This window comes from Leuresthes tenuis, unplaced genomic scaffold (genome assembly GCF_036924035.1).
Source record: "Leuresthes tenuis unplaced genomic scaffold, fLeuTen1.0.hap1 SCAF_8, whole genome shotgun sequence".
In the NCBI taxonomy this organism is placed as follows: Eukaryota; Metazoa; Chordata; class Actinopteri; order Atheriniformes; family Atherinopsidae; genus Leuresthes; species Leuresthes tenuis.
Window position 1 is genome coordinate 21,290,291 of NW_027325362.1, and position 22,731 is coordinate 21,313,021.

At 39.5% G+C, this 22,731-nt stretch overlaps 3 protein-coding genes across 5 annotated transcripts in view; all 3 read right to left on the reverse strand.

Moving 5' to 3' along the window:
- Positions 1–8,164, reverse strand: part of LOC140313321 (sorbin and SH3 domain-containing protein 1) — a 40,241-nt gene extending 32,077 nt beyond the window's left edge. For 2 of the 3 annotated variants that reach the window (XM_072391387.1, XM_072391386.1), the window contains exon 1: positions 8,061–8,164. The gene's annotated coding sequence lies outside the window, so the exon portion shown is untranslated. Of the gene's footprint in view, positions 1–1,158; positions 1,249–8,060 lie in introns of those variants that run through there. The other variant, XM_072391388.1, reaches the window with a different exon arrangement.
- eif3s10 (eukaryotic translation initiation factor 3, subunit 10 (theta)) overlaps positions 4,847–22,731 on the reverse strand; it is a 211,800-nt gene continuing 193,915 nt past the window's right edge. The window contains exon 23 of the mRNA XM_072391390.1: positions 4,847–4,857. The gene's annotated coding sequence lies outside the window, so the exon portion shown is untranslated. The remainder of the gene's footprint in view (positions 4,858–22,731) is intronic.
- Positions 9,142–22,233, reverse strand: pik3ap1 (phosphoinositide-3-kinase adaptor protein 1). Its single transcript, XM_072391395.1, has 17 exons — positions 22,035–22,233; positions 20,821–21,246; positions 19,831–20,078; positions 19,450–19,594; positions 19,192–19,334; positions 18,964–19,096; positions 18,538–18,734; positions 18,267–18,435; positions 18,083–18,145; positions 17,729–17,986; positions 17,578–17,634; positions 16,546–16,739; positions 16,376–16,448; positions 15,994–16,161; positions 12,470–12,540; positions 12,035–12,135; positions 9,142–9,651 (listed from the first exon to the last, which is right to left on the reverse strand). The coding sequence occupies exons 1-17, from the start codon at positions 22,063–22,065 to the stop codon at positions 9,537–9,539; spliced, it is 2,592 nt and encodes an 863-aa protein (XP_072247496.1). The 5' UTR covers positions 22,066–22,233; the 3' UTR covers positions 9,142–9,536.

Below are 22,731 nucleotides of genomic sequence, written 5' to 3' on the forward strand. Positions count from 1 at the left end.
GTCGCCGTAAATAAGCCAACCTGCAGAGTAGGGCGGGGACTGACGTTCCAGCTGGAAACCTCCACAAACAGGCCTAAATGGATGAGGGGAAAATGGGAGCGATTCCAAACCAGTCTCAAGGGCACACCGAGCTAAAACCTTTTAAATGTCTTCCAGCCTCGGTGCTGAGCTGTCCCTGAGCATCAGAGAATTTGTATTTATTTTTCCTCTCTCTACTAAAATCAGCTGGCTTCCTGACCCCCAGCATCCCAGAGAGGATGAGATCCATGATCTAATTTCCTATTAGATCTAAACTATTAATGGGCATTCCTTTGAGAAGTGCTTGGAATTATGCGAACACAGCTCCTGCCGTATCCTCATGTGAACCTTAACATGATGAATTTACAGCAGAAACAAGCACTGCCATGGAGTTTGAACCTCTCAGATATGATAAATAAAGAGATGATGACAGCATGCAGTGTTCAGTTTGCTATATAAACACACTAGAGCAGAAATCACCCCAGGCCTTTTTTGGAAGAGCTACGTATAAGCAAAGCAGGGCAAGAAACTCCATCCATCCAGCCTGTGAAAAAGAGGGGAGCAGTGCTGCAACACTGAGATGGCCAGTGTTGGTTGGGCCAAGACAAACAGGAAAATAAGAGAAGCCGTGTCAGCCGAATTCTTGTAAAATTGCTAAATGCACAGTCACTTCTTAGAATCTGGGAAGCTGCGAGACATCATTTAATTAAAAACTTGGCTCATCTGTTAGGAAAAATAAACAGATATGAGGTTACCTCAACATCTGTTGATTTGGTTTAAAGTTCAACAGATGTTGAGTTAGACTGAAAGTATCTTTACCATCAGGATCACATTTTTTGCCTTGGGTTCTTCAGCGACTTGATTAAAAGTGTTACATCTGCATATTTCTCATAAAGCGAAAACTGAAAAAAAAAACTGAAAAAATTAAAGACCAATCACAAATTTGAGATAAAAATGACAGCAAGATGATCCCATCCGTATGCCTCAGTTCAGCTGCTAAATGAGGCGCACATGCAGATAAATGAACTGCTACTGAACGCTCTCGGGTCTAACAGAAATATTTTTCCAAAACAAACAACTCCCGAAAGGCAATGAATGTCTAACAGCTTTACTGCAGATGGAGAGTGATTCATTACCTACTTGATGATGTGCGCGGATAGTCCTTAGTCCACAGTCCAGTTCAACAGCTCCCTCTAAAGCTCTGGGAGCTGTCTGGCTTTGAGGGTCGTCTGGGTGGGACGGTCCCAGCACTGACCTTGACCCTCTCTATCGAGGGGGTCTGTTTGTTTTTAACAGCAGGCGATTCCAGATTGAGCTGTCACCACATGCCACCTGGGAATGTGTCACCTACTCAGCAACTGTGCAGACCAACATATAAAATCTTCCTCCCCCTCCAAATGCTCACGCAGGACGAGCAAGAGACACAGACAGACTGCTGGAGGATGGCTGCAATTTGCGACTGGATGACTGAACCATCTCTAAGGTCCCTAATACTGCTGTCAATTCAACTCCACAATAACATTTTAAAAATCTTAAGAATAGTAAGACAACAAAAACAAGTACTGGCAACTGTATGTAAATGTATTTTGAAATACATTAAGAAGGATTTCTGTGATTAATGACTGCTAATCAAGTTTTTTTTTACCTTGTTAACATATCCATAAGAATGTTTTTATATATTTCACAAGGCATATCATAAGCAAAATCAACTATTGGTGCTATGCCGAGATCAGACAGCGTTTATGTTCGATGTAGAACATTGGAAAAACCATTCTTGACCACTTGCCTACTCGAAGGATTATACAGCATCGAAGGATGCTGTATAGTGTAAGGGGCATGTAAGGAACCTATAAAATGGGAAGCTAAGGCAAGCTAATTTTTGGGAGAGGGAGATATTTGTTAGGTGTCGCTGGCCCTCTTAGCTGTCACAGTTGCTAGCCACAACAGCTGCTTGGCACCCTAATTTTGCTGAAAGTGATAATTAACGGATAATTAACCGTGCTCTGTCAGATAGACTTTAAAATGGTAATTCAAAATATTACCGTTCTAAAATCAATTTCACAGAGCAGAGTTGACAACTTTATGTAAAGCTAAGCTAACCGCTCGTTTTCTCTTTTCTCTTTTATCTATAGAGCAAAATGGTCTCAAACGTCCAATGCTTTAAGGGAACATTAGTTCCAACATTGAAATATAAGTTTGTTTCTCCATTTATATTCAAAGAAATTAAAGGAACGTATTTACTTCCCACAAATGTTTAACTTAAATGTATTTCAAATTGTGAGACACCATTGTCAACTCCATCCCGATGGACACATATTTGCTGTTTACCCTGCATGATGATCTGCTGCTGCTGATGATATGTGATTTTGATTTACTGTTTTGGGATCAGCTGTCTTAGGCCAATGACCTGGGGAAAGAATGTAAACAACGTGTGAAGAAGAACAGGTACGAGCAAAGAATGGTGGTCTGTGCAAAGGGTAAGAACAAACCCTTGTTGAAGCTATAATTTCTGACACTTTGACCACACTCTGATGACAGTCTCAGTGATCTGCACAGAGCTGCCAAATGTCTCGCTGACAGGTAATATCGACCAGCCTCATCTCTTTTTATCTGCAAGTCCTTGCTATCATTTTCAGAGAGGTTATGGTTAGTAAACATGTGATTCTGCAAAGTAAGACTCCACAATACCCGCAACTACTGTAGATTAATTTGACACAGAATTAAATGTTGATTAAAGACTTCCTTGTTGGATTCAAAAGTGAGATAACAGTGGGTGTTAGCAGATTTTCTGACCAGTGTAAAAAGGGCTTTACATAGACATAACCACAAAAATACCAAACAGCCTTTAAAATCGGAAAAAGAATAACAAAAAAAAGGATTATCCACTATTACCAATTATCAAACACTCATTACCAGCGCTGTAAGGGAATCTACCAAATAGTTATATTGTGTCGTTCAGTATGTGATATACATTTTTCAGAACGGGGGGAGGGGAACTGTACTTAAAACAAGTTTGTGTCTTAAGTAGACATCAGATCACTCTCAGTTTGAGGAATCAGGTAAATCTGAGTTGAGCGAGGAACAATAGAAGACCAAATTTTGGTTATCTTATACAACTCAAATGTAAAATGTTTCATAGCAGTTGCTGCACAATAGCAATCTCACTGCACTAAAGTATAACATTAGGTGACACAATGTAGCTGACTATAATGTTATTTCATGAGCAATTGCTATTGTGTTGTCTCACCCACCGCACATCCAGTCTAGAGATAAAAAAGTAGTATTATATGAGGGTATAGGTCAGCTCTACTGTTTTAGCTTACCAACCTCTCTAAGAAATATATCTTGGCCATAATGTAACTGTTGCTACTTCACAAGTAACAGTACTCTACACTACTTCAGTAAACTGAAAAGAAACATTTTAGGCAGACTGGACTATATTAGTGGTCCAAGTTAGTCCATATTGGTGGTCTGGGGTCTCTTTCTATTGGCAGCAACTTTTTCTGGATTGGCCTCCAGATTTTCTGTTTGACCGTTCTGAAAACTAAACAAAGGCAGGGTGGTACTAAGTTGAACTATGATGTGTGTCATGTGGGGGGGTCTCTGCGAAACGTTCAGAGGCTGCCTTGACACTGTGCTATGTCAACACAAAAGAGCTCTCATCACATACTCAGCTGTACTGTGGACAGAGAGAAAGGGCTGTTACGTAAAACCGTTTGACTTCTGCTTTGTCAACAAATGGCTGAGAAGGGAGAAGCTATCCAGTGCTGCTTGTAGATCACCAAACAGCTCCAAACATGGCTCGAAAGGGCCACTCCAGAGCAGCAGCTTATCCCCTTAATTGAGACCCTCCCAACTCTCTTCCATAAACAGCTTCCATGCTGGACAGCAGCCTGGGATTCAACACATTCCTGGAGCAAAGCTATTTGAAGTTCATTTCAAACAACTGCAGCATAAAAGGAAATGCATGTAACTTACACACTGCAGTCATTATAGGCCTCTGAGCAGGATTACACCTTCATGCTGATAATGGAACTGAGCTTAAGCTGAGCTGTATGGACATGGAGTCTATGCTTTTAAACTATTTAAACCTTAATTAATGAAATATCACAGCAGTAAAGAAATTGAACGGTATCACTATCATATTAAGGGCTTGTTTTAAAGATGTTTCCTGACCCTCAAAGGTAATTTTTGAGTGAAAAGCAAAACCACCCATGATGCCTGTGTTCTTGCATACTTGGAGAGGCTCACAGCCTGTCGGGGTGTCCATGAGAAAATCTAAATACTTATTGGATGCGACCCTGGTCAAATCCTTTGGACAGGGAGCACTTGACTCATATGTGTGAAAGTCCTGGGGAGGACTGGAGCTGGATGCATGGACCACACTGCCTGTTGCAGACAATGTTAGAGGTAGTAGGCTTCTTATAGCAAGTCTGCTAGGCTGTTAGAGGTACCGTAATAAGAATGTGAGTGAGTTACCCAAAGCAATGCATCTTCACAAAAAGCGCTCCAGGCTAAACTCCAAGAGTGAGGAAGCTTGGATCAGAGGCTTCGCACAGAGGATAAACATTTCATATTTAAGTAGCTCCGAGTTTGCTTTTGTGGTTGCTGAGTTCCCTCCCAAAAATATAAAAAAAGTAAAGTGGCATAATTGAAAACAATGAATCAATTATTTGAGATGTGGTATTTAATTTGGGAATGTGAGTAAGAGACACGCATGATATTTATTTTATGTCACGACTACATAATGAGCTCAGCTGTGCACTACAGATTCCTCCCGGCTTAGAGACAGGACATTAGGTGAGCTGCAATGACAATTTAAATCATTGTCTGAGAGAGTGCTGGATGTTTTGACTCCAACATGGATTGGAAGCTCTGAGCGTGTTCCCTAATATAACTCTCTGAGCGCCTGTGCGACAGGACTACTTGATAATTGAGTCATAGGATATAGCGGCTGAATGGGAATCTAAACAGCGATGTGATAAGCCAGCAATTTTAAGTGCTATGAAGGCATCCTCGTGTGAAATGAGCGTGCAGCGGGACTCCAGAGGGTCCCCATCATAGGTCTATTTCAAGAATGCAGGCGCAGTATGACTTGTCTCGTCACACCCAGACACAAACACAACATGCAGCTCCATCAATAACAGCCCGGCTTCACAGGTGGCAGCACACATATCAGATCTTCAGAGCTGTTTCTCATGTCATACGGGGATTTCTACAAACTGTATTAGTGTCACTTGACAATGTTGGTTCAGTTTGTGTGATGGTGCGTCTGATTCTCATTAGAATATCTGCAAAACACTGTCATGATGTTGTTGTTTTCCCATCACTTGCTAACATCCAACACGAGGACAAAAAAAAGAGGGCGGATTTGGCTTAAATCTATCACCAAAGCAATAGACCAAAGCGCCCATGATCGGGGGGTGTCTTTGTAACAAGCCTAACACTTCACTTTACCATCCACTTCAACCAATGGCAGGCAATGGCTGAAGAAGACGAAGGGGGTGAGGAGTGTGTTGCCAGGCAACCTGTTGTAACATTAAGAAGGAGTGAAAACAGAAACCCGGTGTCTGGCTGAAACATCCGGCTTGATCCAAAGCCATCCGTTATTCACAGTAAAGACAAGGCTGTTTTTTACAAACACTGTCACTGCCAAGGTCGTTGTTCATGTCATGCAAATACCCAGTTTCACTAAGCAGGTGGTTTCCATAAACACTGGCTAATAAATATACTTTAACAAGGAGAACAGTGTCATTCAATTATTTGGCTGTTGTCCAGTCAAATAGACTGAAATCTTTAGTTTAAACTCATTCTGAGCACATAAGTGCAGGTGGCAAACTGTACCCACAATGGCATTTTCTTTTCAAATCTTACTCAGTAACAAATTATGCCACACTTATTTGGCAAAGCAATTCAATTCTAATGAGACTCTCTTTGCCTGTGTGGTAAGAAAAACAAAAAGCCAATCACAATGGCTTGCTCGCACAATGATTTTTTTTAGATATGTGTTGCTCCTCTTAAATCAAGGAGAATGGTGTAATGCAACGCTAAACAAGCTTAATGAAATATTAACAACTGTGTACTGGGGTCACATCAACAGGTCCTCTCCTTACCCGAGAGGTTATCACTTCTGTTTGTCTAAACCAAAAAGACTGAACTGCAACATGCTGACCGTGATTTATCATGATGAAATAACAGCTGAAAAAGTTCATACTTCACACTCTGTTAGAATGTTCTTTTACACTGCAACTATCTGAAATCCAGTTGGGACATATCGAAACACCTTAAAATGTTGATTAATTCATGGAGAAAATCTTTCACAGCTAATACAAAAATAAACAAGGAGTGAGTCACTAAAGACAAAGTTAAAATGAGCAAAAGTCCACCCAGATTTGTTGAATCTTTTCACGCTCAACAAAAACATTGCATTGTTCATATTTGGCTCACTTTAATAAGAGTCAGAGAAATTGGCTGCTCTTTGACTGAATAAATAGCTCACAGCTGAGCTGCTGAGCCCCAGATATATGAGAGTATTTCTTGCATGTGCAAAGCTCTCAAAATCTCTGAACATCTACTGTACACCTTCTTCTGTCATACTGCAAATCAGGCACCCGCTTCATTCACTGCTGAGCTGCTACTTAGTCAATATTATTGAAACATGAAAATATACAGGATATGTGGGGAGCTAAAGAATGTCCTGTACTTTCTACACAACCATATCTCTGTACATCTCCTTTAGCTGTGTCCATCGCGGCCATGTGACAGGAGGAGCAGAGGAGACTGTGATAAGCTAAACATCTGTGATAAGCTATAGATCAGCTATAGGACTAATCTATCTGACTGCTTTTCCTCTGTCCTTGAAGCAGTTTAATGAATTATTTGTGTGCTGGTTAATATTTTATCAAGCTTTTTTAGCGTCACATTACGCAGACCCCGAGTAGCAAAATCATGAATGGAAACACAGGCAGACACATGTACATCTGCTGACTTTCACACAACTGCCTGAAGGAGGAGCAGCTCATCTTGGAAAGAAGGTGCCTTTTTTTCTCTTTCTCCAATAGGATTCAATTTCATTCATAAACAGATGTACCTAATGATACAGGGTTCATGCTGCGTGTTTGTTGGACTGAGAGGATACAACCACTTGAGCTCAATTTCTTTTACTAATGTTTGGTGACAGTGTAGATGAAAGCTGAATATATGTACAGCATGAAAATGTGTTGTTGTGCTGTGAAGCAGTCGTTCCGTCTCCCATGCTGTTCATTATGAGCAAGCAGGACCTGTTTGTCAGACCACAGCATGTAGTTAAACATTCATGTCCCTGTGTCAATAGAGGCAGAGAATGGGCACACTATTACTACTGTGCAGTTGCACAACAAAGGTGCTCAGCTTGTCATTCTTTCAACCGAAATAAAAAAAATGTCTTCTAATCTAGCATGAAAAAAAAAGTGACGGTACCTAACATCTCTATGCCGCATAATATGCATTCCATTAAGTGCATGGTACTGATGTCACAGTCATACTGGATGCGTATGGGTTAGTCTGATGTCTGCTCCCTGTTTTACAATGACAGAAGAGTCAATGGTGGCCGAAAAACTTTAAAGAAAACCAAATCAAAACGAGGTGGTGTGCAGGATGGTGTACAATCAGAATCTGTACTCTGCCCTGGGTGGTCAGTATCAGAGTGCGGCACCGGCGGTGGGTCGCATTTCCACGGTATGGATTTGTGTCTACTGCAGCAACTGTCCCAAAGCCAGAGCGCAGCTCTGCCGAGATGCAAGATCTAAATCCACTGACTCACATGAGCGCTTTTATGTAATAAAGTCTGCTAAATTAACATTAAAGGGCTGAGCCACGAAAAATAAATACATTTACATTTGGTGCTGGTTACACGTCATACGATTATAAGCCTATTCAACCTAAATCCAGGTCTTAAAAAAGTGGGAAAAAAGCCCCCCCTCCAAAAAAAAAAAAACCCAGAGAAAAGCTACTACAGAGGTCCGCATCATCCATATTAACTGATCCGGGGCAGGAACACTCACCTCTGTGTGTTGATGATCCAGCGTTGGGCTTACTGCTGCAGACACACTTCACTGAGCTCCGAGCAACCGCTGCTCCCAACCAGCGTCCTGTCAGCGCTTCACACTCACCGGCGTTACGCTGCGTAAACACCGAAAGACGTCACAGGGCGCTTGTCCTTCACAGCAAAAGCCTGCACCCCGGCCAGCGTTAGCACATTTCTTTTCAGAGGCAATGCTAGCATTCATTTGGATGCTTGTTCTGTCTACTTCATGGGGGATTTTACTTACTTTTGGCCTTATTTCTCATAACCAAAGCCTGACCAGTTTGCTACTTTGTTTTGGGAGTGGGCTGAGTAGGTTACATAGCTCAGAATATGCTGCTGTGAATCAGATAAGAAAGAATATATCTTTGGTTAATTCCATTACACCAAAAACTATTAGTTGAATCACACTAAATTGCTCCATATACAGCAACGCAACAATCCATAGTAAACTTAACCATTGCTAATATGTTACACTGGAACAGAAGAATCCACAACCCCTGAAAATACATGATGCTATGGCTGCAGCTAAGCAGTAAGTATTACTCAGATGCATTTGTTAATTAGAAGTCTAACAAAAAGCACAGACATTTCTGCTGCGAACAATCACCACAATATTTCACAAGAGCCAATATTCAACACAAGTAAGTCCACTAAATGTGACTTCATGGTCTACTTCTACTCATGTTTGTTGTCTACACCCTATTACACATAGTATACCCATCCCCCCCAAAAAATGAAGAGGGACACCTTCAGTAGTCTTGGTTCATTTATGCTCATAAAAGTGTGGTAATTTGATTAAACTACTGTGTGGACCATGAGATTAAATCAAGAGCTGAGTTTTAATATACATAGTAGAGAGCACCATCAAGTGTTCAAACTGTATAACACTCCTTGGTTTTTAGTGCCCAACTAAAATGGGGACATTTTCCGGTAAATTAATTTACATATCATCATATTTCACTAAGAAGTTAATATGTCCAACAGAGGAGACTAAAAGAAGTACCAAAATCCAAACTTAACACAGGCAATTCTCCAAGGATAAGAAGGATACATTCAAATATTTTGATATATTACTTTTAATCATTTGTCATCAATGATCATTCAATAACTATTATAGCAGAATTATTAAATGTTCCAAATGTATTACAGGTCAAAGTTTTCACAGCAAAAACACACCACAACACACCGTATATACTAAGCATCACACACATTTCCTTGAACACATACCCACACTCATACAATGAAATATGACGACTGAATAACTCTGTTAAAAAAGCTGCTGTTTACAATTAATTACTGTTAAAAGCAGTTCTTTAAAAAAAAGTGTTCCTCTGCATGGGTTCATCTCATTAAATCCCGATGGCTGATCGGGAAATGCATCCTGCACAGACGTCTCTTCAGTTCATCTTATAAGCTATCAACTTTAAGGACTAAAAGTGGAGATGTGTGGGCATCACCGCATTCGGCGAGGGACGGGAGGTGCTGAATCTGGCGGTCTGCACAAAGGCCTTTGAGGAAGTGCTCGCGTTGGGTAGGATATGTAGCGCTCATGCAGCATCTCTGGGACTCTGTTGGAAACATACCATGTGCTGTAAGGCTCTCAGCTTTAAAACAAATACAGTAAACTGTGACCTCAAGATTATTGTCAACAATCCAAACGAATAAAAAAAGGAAGAATTAAGCAATTAAGACAAACACATCCAGACTGTGAAAGCTGTGGTCTGTACAGTGTTGTGTAACAGAGTTATTTTTAGAAAATGAGAGTTCTCCTAATCCTTGTGATGCACTGACGTCACTCGTGTTACATATCAACATATGGTTAAAGCAGTTACATGTACTGTACTGTGCAAATGTCTAACTCTAACTCTAAGTTAACCTAACTCAAGGCAGTGTTGTGCCTTCATATAACCAGCAACTTAGCAAAGAACCTATTTTCAATAGTATCTTTAGGCACTTAAGCCCATTGCAAAGATAAATCATTTGTTCCCATTTCTTAACTTGCATCCATGCAAAAAAAAGGCCTGTCAAACTATGTCTGACAAACTTTTAAGCTTATTGAAATTCTACTAACGCTGTTTTCTTTCTTTAGATACTGTATTTCCATTTCTGTTTGCTCGTGCTTCAATAAATCAGTGCAGCTATTTCTGGTTTTCCTTGCAATAAATAAAAGAAATGAGGGGCAGCTCCAAACCTTTTGCATGGTACAGTAAAATCTCTCATTTATATTTGGATTGCTTGTCTGTGCTGCCACATGAAGGCTGAGATACTTACGATAAGCTAAAAGGTTTAAAGTTCTCACTTCTCAGCGTTGCAAACTGTGGAGTAGATCAAAGTTTGATGTTTTTCATGCCTCTGAAGATCACTGAACCACTGCAATTCTGTGGCAGCCTAACACTTAAAAATTAAACTACTCCACTTTGTATTCTGACATTTACTTTACAAAACTAACAGCTTCCCGATACAAAATGTTTTCTTCTACCTCTTTTTGTTTCCAGCCTCAGCTTTAAATAGAATCTGTTTAACGAAATAAAGAGTTTGTACTGGAATCAGTCTGATTAATCAGATAATAATTCTAATTATTCAAAATGCTTGATGTAACTGGAAAATCAAACGGATTCCACAGAGTTAAAAACTTTTTCAGTAAGTGTAGTTAGCTTCAGAGGGAGTTTAGCTTATAGTTTTTCATCATTACTGGGTTAAACTACTTCCCCTTTTGTATCGTGCTTAATAATTCCCTAATATGTAAATTGTTTCTCACTGTGAGTTCTTTCGGCCACAGGTTTTCTAAATGAAATTGCTCACATTACTGTATCATGGCATTAGGTCAAAATCTAATTATTTTTTTCTTTTTTAATCAGATATGTAGGTACGGATATATTATGCACTGAGACAATATGGTAAATGGAAATTTATACACTTTTCTCTATCGCATAGTATAATTTTTGGTCGTGAGTTTCATTTATGTACCATGAAACCTTTCAATCACGTTGCTTCCTCCAGTGTTATATTGTCATATTGACTGTTTGTATTGATTGTTTGTTATTAACCTGTATTAATCACACCACGTTGCATTTCCCCAAACAGTTTGTGCATAACACAGCTCAATCATGAAATCTTCTCGGTTTAAAACAAGTTCAAACACTGTCACACCAGACACACACACACACCCACACAAAATTCTTGATAAGATCTCACAGTTCCTTTAACCAAAACTTAAACCACTACCTCAAACTTCAGTGCTAACATGTAGGTAGGTGTTCATCCTCCTTCCCCCCACTTTGAAAAATTAATGTTGGTCCATAATAATGCACTAAATTATGTCAAATTAACATATTATTTGCCTCTTATTGATGTATTTACATTGTGCTTAAACAGGATGAGGAATTTTGCTTTTATAACGCACAGAATCATAGAAATGATTATTTAAGAGACTTAAAAAAAACTGTTCACAAGACGTTTAATTCCTCCACAACACAAACGTGAAGAAAAAAGATGCTACATGCCGCGTTTTAACATATAGAATCGCACATGTTGTAGAGCTGAACCCTAAATGATTTAATCCCAGGCGGGATATAGTTGTTAACCTGTTCTGTTTCAAAGGACTAAGAGGTGTATAAAACTTAAGAGAGTTAAAATCATCAGCCGTGTTTCACAAACTTACAAGGATTGGTTGAAGTTAATTATAACCAAACCATTATAAAAGTCACTCTCGCCTCTGCTATCATTAGAAATCCTTCTCAGAATACATCTCCGTACACAGAAGTTATTCATATGTTGGCAGAGTATGAACATCCCCGCCTTCACTCTCTCGCACTGGCTTCCTCTATTGTACAGCTGTGAATTCGCTGGTGGGTGAGTGCTTCCTCTTTGTCATTTAAATTTTTCTCCCCGTCTGTTTCCGCCACACAGTAATATCGAACAGTAATGTGAATTACCAGTCTTTAGACTGACCTTTCTGGGATCCGTGGAGGGATCCTGGGTGGAGGAATCAGAGCTGCAGCATCGGATGGCCGCGGAGGTCGAGGTGGAATAGGGAGATTTTCAACTGCGTCCTTAAAATAAAAAAATAAAATAGAATAAAAAACCTTTGATGAGAAAAAGAAACGTTTGGAGTCTCTCAGCTATTCTGTCTTAAAATACAAGTAAACATGCACTTTATTTCTGGGAAATGAAAATCTGAAGTAAGCTTTGGAAACAAGATCAAACTGAAACCTCCCCGTCTAAACCTGGGTGCAGTTTTAGACTGGTTTATATAGAGAGCGGTCAGAAAAAGAAACAGCTGGTAACCGTGCAGGGTGCCTTTTTACTGATGTAAAAATACACGGGTCTGTGTGAAGATAACCATCACCAGGGGCCCAGATGATGCGCCGGTCGTAAGGAGCTCACCTCAAACTCAGGCTCTGTCCCACTGCTGCAGCTGAAAGTGCTGTGAGTGCTGAGTCTGTTGCTCTCTGTGCCTGACGGAAAAAAAAAAAAACATAAAAAAAACACGAGTTAATGTAGAAAGAAAGCACGTGATTTCCAGTTTCTCAGGGGTTAGAGCTTGTGGTGAGTTGTGTTGTAAGACGTCTTCACCGACTGTGGGTAAAAATGTCTTTAAGTATTCATGTACATGTCTGCAGGGAGAATAGAACAGAATACCAAAATCACAAGGCATACCAGTGTTTTTTACAGCTCAGTGTTTGTCCTGTACATGTTTTGTGTTCAGTGATACTTTTAGCTTTGAGCAGGTTCTAATGTGAGAGAAAAATTTTAAAGAGAACCGAGAAATAACTTTAATCGTAGCAGTCTAAGGTCCTCCTTATTCTTTCTGGTCTGCTGATGATATAAAAAAATGTATACAGAGAAAGCACATATCCCTTCAATTCTGAGGTTTGATGTATCAGGACATAATATCAATAAATAAGAAAAGCAACAGTGTAAAGATGAGTGGGTCAAAAATCTTCCTCAACGATGCAAGAGTCAGATAACGTCATACAAAAATGATTTCTTCATGTTACTGCTATAAAGGTGTTTCTAGAAGCTGATGAATCATGGGGTGAATTTAGTTTTGTTACACACTGCTTCTGCCTTTCACTTTTGTTTTTGCTGAATAATGAAATCTTTGTATTGCTCTAATTCTGAGACCCGGTAAGGACCACACATGTAGGACCGAACGGCTGCCAGGTCTTATCACACTGGTAGGCTTAACAACTCAATCTTTGTTAAAAGGACGCAGGTTTTTGATTGGTCTATTTTGTTTTGTCTACTAAAAGTAAAAAAATGTGACAGTGATACGGTGTGACAGTCCTTTTTGAGCAATCTCAGGAAATAAATGAGTCTTTTTTTTCTGAAAAAGTGAGTTTCATGTACTGCATCTCTTCTGGACTCAGTACTCAAAGCTTTTCTGAGATCCACCTGCATCAGCGTGCAACAACTTACCGACATACACTCCAGACACAGACCTGCATCATGACAGAGTGTCATGAGTGTCAAAGTCAATTTGTGTCGAAGAGGCGTTTGATTAGCGCAAACTCTGACAATCGGAAGAGTGCTAAATTTTACGTTTAGCATTCTCAGTGCAAGCGTTTGAGTAATATCATCTCTTTTATCCTTCCCAAGTTCCTCTTACCGGAGCTGAAAATTAGACCTAATGAACCCTGATGGAATAAAAACTTCCCCCAACCATTTGAATGAGAAATAAAGAAACAAGGGCATAGACAATAAAGCAGGTGCAGGCACTGTGAACAGATTATTAGTCCATCACAAAGCATCAGTAACTTACATGCACCGTTGCACCGAACATGCAAAACACAGACTAAATGGAGTGAGAAGGGAAAAAAAAGTCATTTCAAAAGTAAAATTTATGGTTTGCAAACAAATGATTTGGTAAATTCTGAAAAGTATTCTGTTTCTTTCCCTTTGCAGCTATGCTGACCGCTCTTCCCTTTGCGCAGCTTTATTTGCAGTTCTGGCTCAAACGGGTTTAAGGAGGGGTTTGTTTCCATTGGCTACTGGGTTGTTTTTTTCTTTAAGTGACATTTTCTTTGAATGCCTCCCATGATGCCGCTCATTACAGCTTGCAGCCTTTTCTGGTTTGTTTTAGTGCACAGCGGTTTCTGAAATCTTATCACCCATTTACAAACTGCACTGTACATTCTTACAAGATTTAAACCGTGATCATAAACAGTATTTTCTCTGTCCTTACATAGTTTGTGCATGTAACTGCTAAACTGCCAAGTCTGTCCCACCTGACTCCATTCTGCTCCTATTCTTCCTCAGGGTCTGCCTCTTTTGCAACATGTAGTACTTAATTAACCCTTGGAGCATGTTTTTATGGTATGAGAGTGCATACAGTAAATACAATTTTATTCTGAAATATTTACTCTTCACTGGCCTGTACCATGGACACCTGGTCAGCCACTGATCCCTCTTTTAGTAACAATCTTGTCACTAGACGTGTTGAAGTTCCAAGTTGTTGAAACACCTCAGGATGCAACAGCCACTGCCTAGTTAATAACGCCATGAAGAATTAGCATCATAATTCCTCAATCACATATCGGCTCTATAAACTCTGGACTTGCCTGTCTATACATTCTTTTGACTGCGAACATTTTCGTGTCAGGATATAAAACATTAAACTAAGCACTCATAGAGCATAATCAGCTGCTTTATTTCTTAAATTAAGTGAACTATATAACTAACGATGAGCTTGGATGTTAATAGCAAAACAAAAAGCTTCAGCTTCCCACTTACAACTTACAGGAATGCAGTATTTTTCTGAAGTTGAGGTTTGAGGAAGATATTGAAGAAGGAGGCTGGATAACCTTGTAAAGGGACGTAACTTTACTCTGTAAATGTGAGCGGCACATTTTCAGGTATGACACAAAATGCAAGGGTTGGGAGTTTTTTAGTTGGTAGTGACTTCAGACACCCAAATATGTGCTCTCGAGCACAGAAAAAAAGTTCAAAATATGTCTTCTTTAAGTAAAGCCAAACTTTACATTTCAAGTTATCTTTTAGCAGATAACATTTGATCATTTGCCATATATGGATTGAGTGATAGCTGAGTAAACACACGGCTAGTGTGCAGGGAGTGGTTCACAGGCCAGCTACAGAAACAGAATATTTCTTACCGTAATGTCCTATCTTCACTCTTAGTTAGATATGGATAATATAACAGCTTATGTTAATAAGCATGCTACTGAAATTAGCTATAGAAATCAGAGAAGACTAGTGAGCTATCGCCCAAATGAGCTGCAAATGTATTAATACTGCAACTATCATCTAACTCTATAGACCACAAAGCATCTAAGTACAGACAAAAAAAGATAAATAGTTACCATTTAAAGCTTGTAGAAATGTACAACAGCTTGTAAATGAGTGATGAGACCTTGGTGCTTAGTCCACCTACATGGAATGTTTGTTTAGGTGGGCTTATGTGGGAAAGTTTGTAGCTAGCTGCACTGGGCAAATTTAGCTGTCATTAAAAAAAAAACAAGCCAATGGAAACAAACCCCTAAGGAAACACTCCCACCTGAGACATTTGTGCCAGAACTGGAGACAAAATTTCAGGCAACGCAAAGGAGGGAGCTGTCAGCATAATTACAAAGACTACAGTCACAGAATGAGCGGATAACAAAAATATATACTGTTAGATATATAAAAGACCAATTCTACTTTATACAGTTACACAAAGAAATTGAATCTTAAGATTTGCCTTTGAAATAATATCTTATTTGCTTCAGTGAGGTCTATTTCTCAAATTTTCATTCTTTTTGTTTGTTATTTAAGAACTTTTTCATTTGATTTTGTTGGCACATATCTAATTCCATACATGGTTCTTTTCTAAGAGGACTTTTCTCGCCAATGGGTGAAGTGGCAGTGGGAAAAAAAAGGGAAATCAAAAGAGCGTAAGTGTTGGGACTTACTGCATGAGCTGGATGTGCTGCCTGTCTTCCAGCTGCCTCTCTGGATAGTCTGAGCTGGCGGAGGGGGCCGAGGCATCATTCTGGCTGCCGGCTCATAGACAGAACACTCTAATGTCACGTTTGAGCCCCAAAATAAGTTCCTCTGCATTGGAGCGCTTATTTCGTAATCTAAGATCGAGACAGAGAGACCACATCAAAAATCGCAACTTTTGAAAACAACAGGATGTATGTTAGTTTTTTTAACCATGCTGAGCTCATAAACAGATCTTTACATACAGTTGCCTTTGCTCAGTTTATCACGGGGATATATTTCTATCAAAGCTGCACTATAGAAATATGAGTCCAAGTTATACAATTAATACATTCTAACAATAAATTATACCGAGTTCCTTTCCTGACTTCTCTCTCTGTTTGTGACGCCTGGTGATGCTGTCCCGTAATTTCTTTAGATTTTCCTTGGAAAAGCAAGGACAAAAGAAAAAAAGTTAGATTTTTTTTGCTTGCGCATCAATTAGCATTTATTTGACGACAAAGTTTGTGTATTGGATCAACCTGCTGATAGCGTAAGGAGCACGACCTTCTCTCGTTGTCAAACTGCCAAGCCTTGAACTCTTGGACTGCCTCATCCACAGTTATTTCCCCCACTTTTACCCTCTCCTGCAGGCATATGAGCTGCCTCTGCCCGGGGGTCTTCATCCCAGCATAAGGATCATAAGTTGATGTGGGGGGTTCATTTACAGGCCGAACTGAATGGATCAAAAAATTAAGCATTACATTTTTCTGAAGTCTAACTGTATATATATATAAAATATATGGACTATTAAATTAGTCTTTATAAATTATTCTAATTAGACATCATATATTATGTAAAAATAAACAGAAAAATAAACCAGACTAATTAACTACACTGTAAAATTCACAAGAGTACTCTGTGACATGTAGGTGCAATTATGCAATTTTCTCAGCATCCATATGATAAAATGTCTCGTGTTTGTTCCAACGATATTATCAGATGTCATGATAAAAATCACAAAATGTCTAAATAAAATACTACTTTATGTCTTTACCACGATTTCAATGCAACAGTTCTGCAGAACATGTAACATTAAGCATATTGAAACATTATTGTTTTGACTGCAACACGTTTGTATGGTATTATTGCTGTTCAGTACTGTTCATATTTGCAGTTTATTCAGAAGCGTCGGCCCGCAAATAATAATCACACATCCTGCTTTAATGTTCTCAGTGAGCTACATTCTCTGAGAGAGTAAAAATTAGACCTGACTACTAAGCCACCAGTTTCTGGCTTTATTTGACCTGTTCAGTTTAATTAAAACTCCTGTCTCACAACACTTCTACCACAAATATTACGAATCTGGATGCAGATGATGTGTTTTTAATATATGTGCACGAGTTACATGTGAGCACATTGCTAAAAACAGTGCATTCCTCCATACTGAAGCTAAACTTAGCCAATGCAACACTTAAGTGAAATGGCCTAATAAACTTGAAATAAAAAGAAAATCATTGATAGCATCTGGTTTTGCTGGGTAACATCAAAATTTTTTTCAAATTGTGCTTTACCTGCAGGATATCCTGTTTCCATTGTTTTACTCTGGGATGTACCTCTATCTGAAAATACTGTCAAAATATTCAGTTATTGCCTTTTGCCTTAAGAACATTTAAAAAAAAATGTTTGGATAAACAAAGCGAATAAAAACAGACGGCAAAATACCTCTAGAAATGTAGGTTGCAGGTTTGTCAGGTTCCAACTCATGCTCAGGCCTGGGGATAGGGGCTGGTGGACGATTTATGATTGCTGGGCTATAGGTGCTGTTTAAATCCACAGTATCATAGATATCTTCCATATTAAGATTGTATGGATCCTCAAGCTCATCCTCAGTCTGATCAAAGTTATTTTGTTCATGTCTTTCTTCTTCCTCGTTTTCAGAGTGCAGGTTGTTGACCTGGTCTTTTGTGGCATGTGGTTTCACTGAAGGACACACACACATGCACACACATAAATACACGTCATGGAGTGTGTGTTGTTATTTAACCCAATCTGCATGGAAGCCATATAACTGTGTACCTTGGAAGAACTTCCTGAGCATCGCTTCCTCTGGATTCTCGTCTACTGCAGTCATCATTTCGTCTAATAAAAAAGAAATAGATCAAATAAAACAACAAAGCAGCACCATCAGCATTTGCAACCTCCAGGTTTGAAATCGGCTCATTTATTATTGTTAGAACCAGTAAATAAAATCTGATCTTACAGAGGCTGTCTGCACACTCAGGGTTGATCTCCACCATTGACTCGTATATGTCTTCTGAGCAACCTGAGTACTTCATCATGATATCTTGAGAGGCTACCGACATCGCCTCATATACATCTGCGCCACTGTTTGCGTCCTCCAAGTGAGAATTGAGCATGTCTGCTGTTTGCTGAATGGGTCAAAGCACAAGAAACAGCCAAATGAAATGATCACACTTTTATCATTATGTTGCTGGAGACTACATGCGAAACAGATTTCTCACTGGACTTACAACATATTCATCCATAAAATGTCTGAGCTCAATAAAGCCACTCTTCTCTGCCAGCGTGTTTGGGTAGTCACCGTTCTTGTTCATCACGCTGTAAGCCTGCAGAGACCCGGGACAGTTGAGGAGAATGGTGGTAAGCTTCTTCAAGCCGTACCTAGCAGCAAAGTGGAGCAAAGTGGGAAGCTCCTCGTTCCGTTGATCTGAAAAACAAAACGCAAACAACCGCTTTTTTGACTGCGTGTCGGCTCCTAAATGCTGCTTTAACTCTGTGCTGTTTCATTTTAGAAAGTCAATCAAGCGTCACAGAGAAGGAACAAGCAAACAGTAGAGTTTCCTGTGGTTCTCTTAATACATGTCAAACAACACTGAAGTAGAACAGGCAACAAATGGAGCAACTAATGGAACAATAAATCAAGGACTTAAACTCACACGCTGTCATGTTGTCCTCTTCTATCTGTTTGACACCAAACAGCTGAAGACCAGTCGCAGGCATCCTGGATTTAAATGAGTCAGTTAGCAAGGTGTCCAGTGATTCTGTTGCATTCAATGTGAAGTTAAAGGCCTGGAAGTAAAAAGCAAAACCAAGCACAAGTTATAAAGCTGAAGAACAAGCAAAAGGGACAAAAATTCTCCTAACAATATGACAAAATGTCTCGCCTGGGAGATGAAGTTTACTGGATCAGCAGCCTCTTCAAGATACCGACTGACTTCTCCCATACTGGTATAATATGTGACAGGCCTCAGGCTGACACACGATCGGTCAGTGTACAAAGTGAGTGAGATCAGTCCAGCAGGCATATCTAGACAAAACAAATGCGGATTACCTGATAGTCCTTTCAGATTTAAGTTTTGGAAGATTTTGCACTCAGCAGTAAAAAGAAGTTTAAGGTCAAATGACCTCCTGCGGATACTTACCAGGTGCGGCAACACTTATTGTGTATTCATTCTCCACAGTGACTGGCATCCTTTTTGCAGCAACATTTTCAGATGAAAATTCCACTTCTGCAACGGAGTAGTCATCCACTTTGGTTCCAAAAATGATAAAAAGTGTCTCGTGTTCCTTTAAAAAAAATGGAAAAGTGCAATAAAATGGCATGTTGGTAATTATAGGACACTGTCTCTTTATATAAACAAAACAAGAACTGGGGGGAAATATTTCATTGATACTAATTTAAAAAAATAGGAGCAGCAACACAATATATCTAAACAGGCATCTGTGTCACAGAAAAAATGTGTAGCATCTCTAGGGTCAGGTGAATCCTGCTGTTGATGTGACTGTAATCATTTCTGTCTTACCCCACACAGAACTCTGTTTGGCTGAACTGTGCGACAGGTGAGGTGTGTGGGTGGACTCATTTCTCCGCTTTCTGGACTCTTAGTCGTCACAGGCTCTTCATCCCTCAAGACGCTGTCTTTTTCCTCCTCTAACACAACTTCCTCTTTTTCATGAGAGGTGGGATTTTCAGCTGAAGAATCTGGTATCATATGCAAAGGTACGGCGACTGCAGCAGCTTCGCTCTCAAGCTCGGCCTCTGCTCCTCTGCCTTAAAAAACAAAAACAATTTAGATTATCATCAAAAATTAGTTCCGTTTACTGTACGTATTTCTATCATAAATGTTTGATAGATGTAACCCTAACCCCTAATCTATGAATAAATCTGTCACGCATAGATTGACGGCATCCGGTTCAGTCTTTAACGAGCCAACCTATGTTCTTACTTACTTGAAAAGATAATTTTAGTTTAAGTTAGTTTTAGTTTATGCGTATTAAAGTGCCAAATTTCTTACCAGCACCTGAACTCAGCAGAGCTTAATGGAATGTAATTTGTGCTTTTCATAATATCTAATACTGTGCAGGCAAAACTCGTATGGCTCTCAATTGGGACAATTCAGCACAAGTGGGTAAAAAAAACAACTTTGTGGTTATTTCAGTTTGACAGGAAGTTGTTTCTAAAATAGCTGAATGTTTTTTAAATGTGTTCCCTTTCTTTCCAAATCTTGACAATCAAATTCACTATGACATTTAATTTACTTTAACTCCAGAGGATCAAAGTTTGCTGTATAAGAATAATAACAATTAAATGTAAATTATCTACTTATCAGGGTACAATTACACTTAAATTATTTGTCTTTTTGTAATTTGGTTCAACTGAAACTAGAACTTGTGTTTCCAACTGGGCCAGTAAGCAGTTTGTATTCAGTCTGAATAGCTTTTTGCATAAACCTATAAGAATAAACCCCAAAAGCCGTGTTTTAGTTTAATAAATGTGAGAAAAGTTGGCATACTGTCAGTGATCAATTCCAAAATGGTGGAAAGGTAAACGGTGGGCTCATCTTCAGCATAGAGTTTCCTCCAGCTTGGCCAGTCTGTGAAAATGTCCGCCATGATGTCATCCTCTGACACTCCGCATAGAAATGCCACCACTCTGTGTGGCGGATAAAGGAGTCTCTGTAGTGCTCCCTGCAGTTCATGGTCACAGAGGATGTCCATGAAAACTCCTGAGAGGAGCAGCACAATGCACCTGCAGCTTTGGAAAACTTCAAAGTCATATTCGCGGAGCTGATCGGCCGAGCTCACCACGTACGGCAAGATAGATGTTCCGTGGAACTTTCGAAAAGATTCCAAGACCTGCTGCAAATACGTGGCCCATTCTTCGGCCTCAGCGGTGTGCAGAATCAGCAGCTCATATGTTGGGAGGGATTCGGAGTTAGCTGCAAAGCAGAGAACATCACAGTGTGATTAGCATGTACAGTGGCTGCATTCAAACAGAAAATATTCCTCATCTTCTCTTAAACACCTCTGATTAGGCCTAAACATGTGAAATGAATCACAGTCCTGCTCAAAAAAATCCCACTAATGACATGACACTGGTGATATTATGCGTTGGTTTCCATGTTGCAGCAGGTTGTGTTTGTCGTGGAAATGCTCCACAACATACCAGCTGTCCGGCTGCAGAATGTCAAGGTGACTGTGGTCGGAGAATGAATGTCCGATCTGTTTGATATTTCAGTGCAGAGCCAACAAGGAGTTGTGCAAACACCGCGCTGTGTCAACACTGGTCAGAGTCATTTTGTTTGACTCATTACAGTGTTTAATCAGGTCAAGTTCACCTCTGTACACGCTCGCTGGGACAGAAACCCAACATGGGTGTTCACCTTCTTCACAGTTCCCACTAATGGCAGCGCAGCGAGAGCTGACATCTGTTTATTTAATGATAACTAACATAACTGACTCAAATTTAGATGTGTGGGGAACACGTGAAGTCAACCGTACGAGATGCTAAAATGCGTGGTTCCTCTTTTTTTTGAAAGCGCAAAGAAAATTCTTAATGAAAGCTCTGTCAGATACAATTCGAATAATAAATAAAAAAGAATATAAAAGAAAGCAATGACAACCAAGTCTAAAATAATGCTTTTATGTATCTATAGTTTGCTTTTTTTTGCTACGCATTTAACTTGATACTATCTCAAGAAAGTCAGAGAGAACATGTCATATTCACCTGATTCAGTATTTGAGATTGGTTCCTCCATGGTTCAAGCCGAAAAATTGCACAGCAAAAATCGGCTAAAAAAAAACATCATATGCCCAAATATTTCCTTTTGGTCCCTCAAGTTCACTGAAGCTCCTTTATTCGTCAACTGACACGACACAAGCTTTCACCAGCTACATGTATGCACTTTACTCAGTTGTATAAATAGCAGCACTGTGTTTCCTGATTTTGGTGACTCTGCCCCACTTCCTGAAACAGTAGAAGAAGTGAGAAAATGCAACACAGACATGTCAAAATGTGCAACCTGACTGCAAGCGCATGTGCCTCTTACTTTGCTGTTAATCTGGGGCAAAAAAAGTTTTTTCAAAACATTTTTCAAATTTAAAACAAAGACATGGAAGCTAAGGCTTAGCGTGTTCGATTTTAGATCGATTCGATTTAGCAGGCCTCAAGTCTTATCTGTCAGCAACACTTTGGACACCTTTGTTATCTGTTCTCAAAAAATGCACACACACACACACACACTATAATATCAATTCACCTTTTGTATGAGTCATCTGCTTCTTCTGTTTTTTCACTTCCCTTACAAGGTGCAATGGGTCAAGAGAGTTTTATGGAGTCAAACCATAAGACTGTAGTTCAAATACATAACACAAGCTAACCATAAAACTTTAACAGCCTCATAGTCTTACCAATGATCAAGATC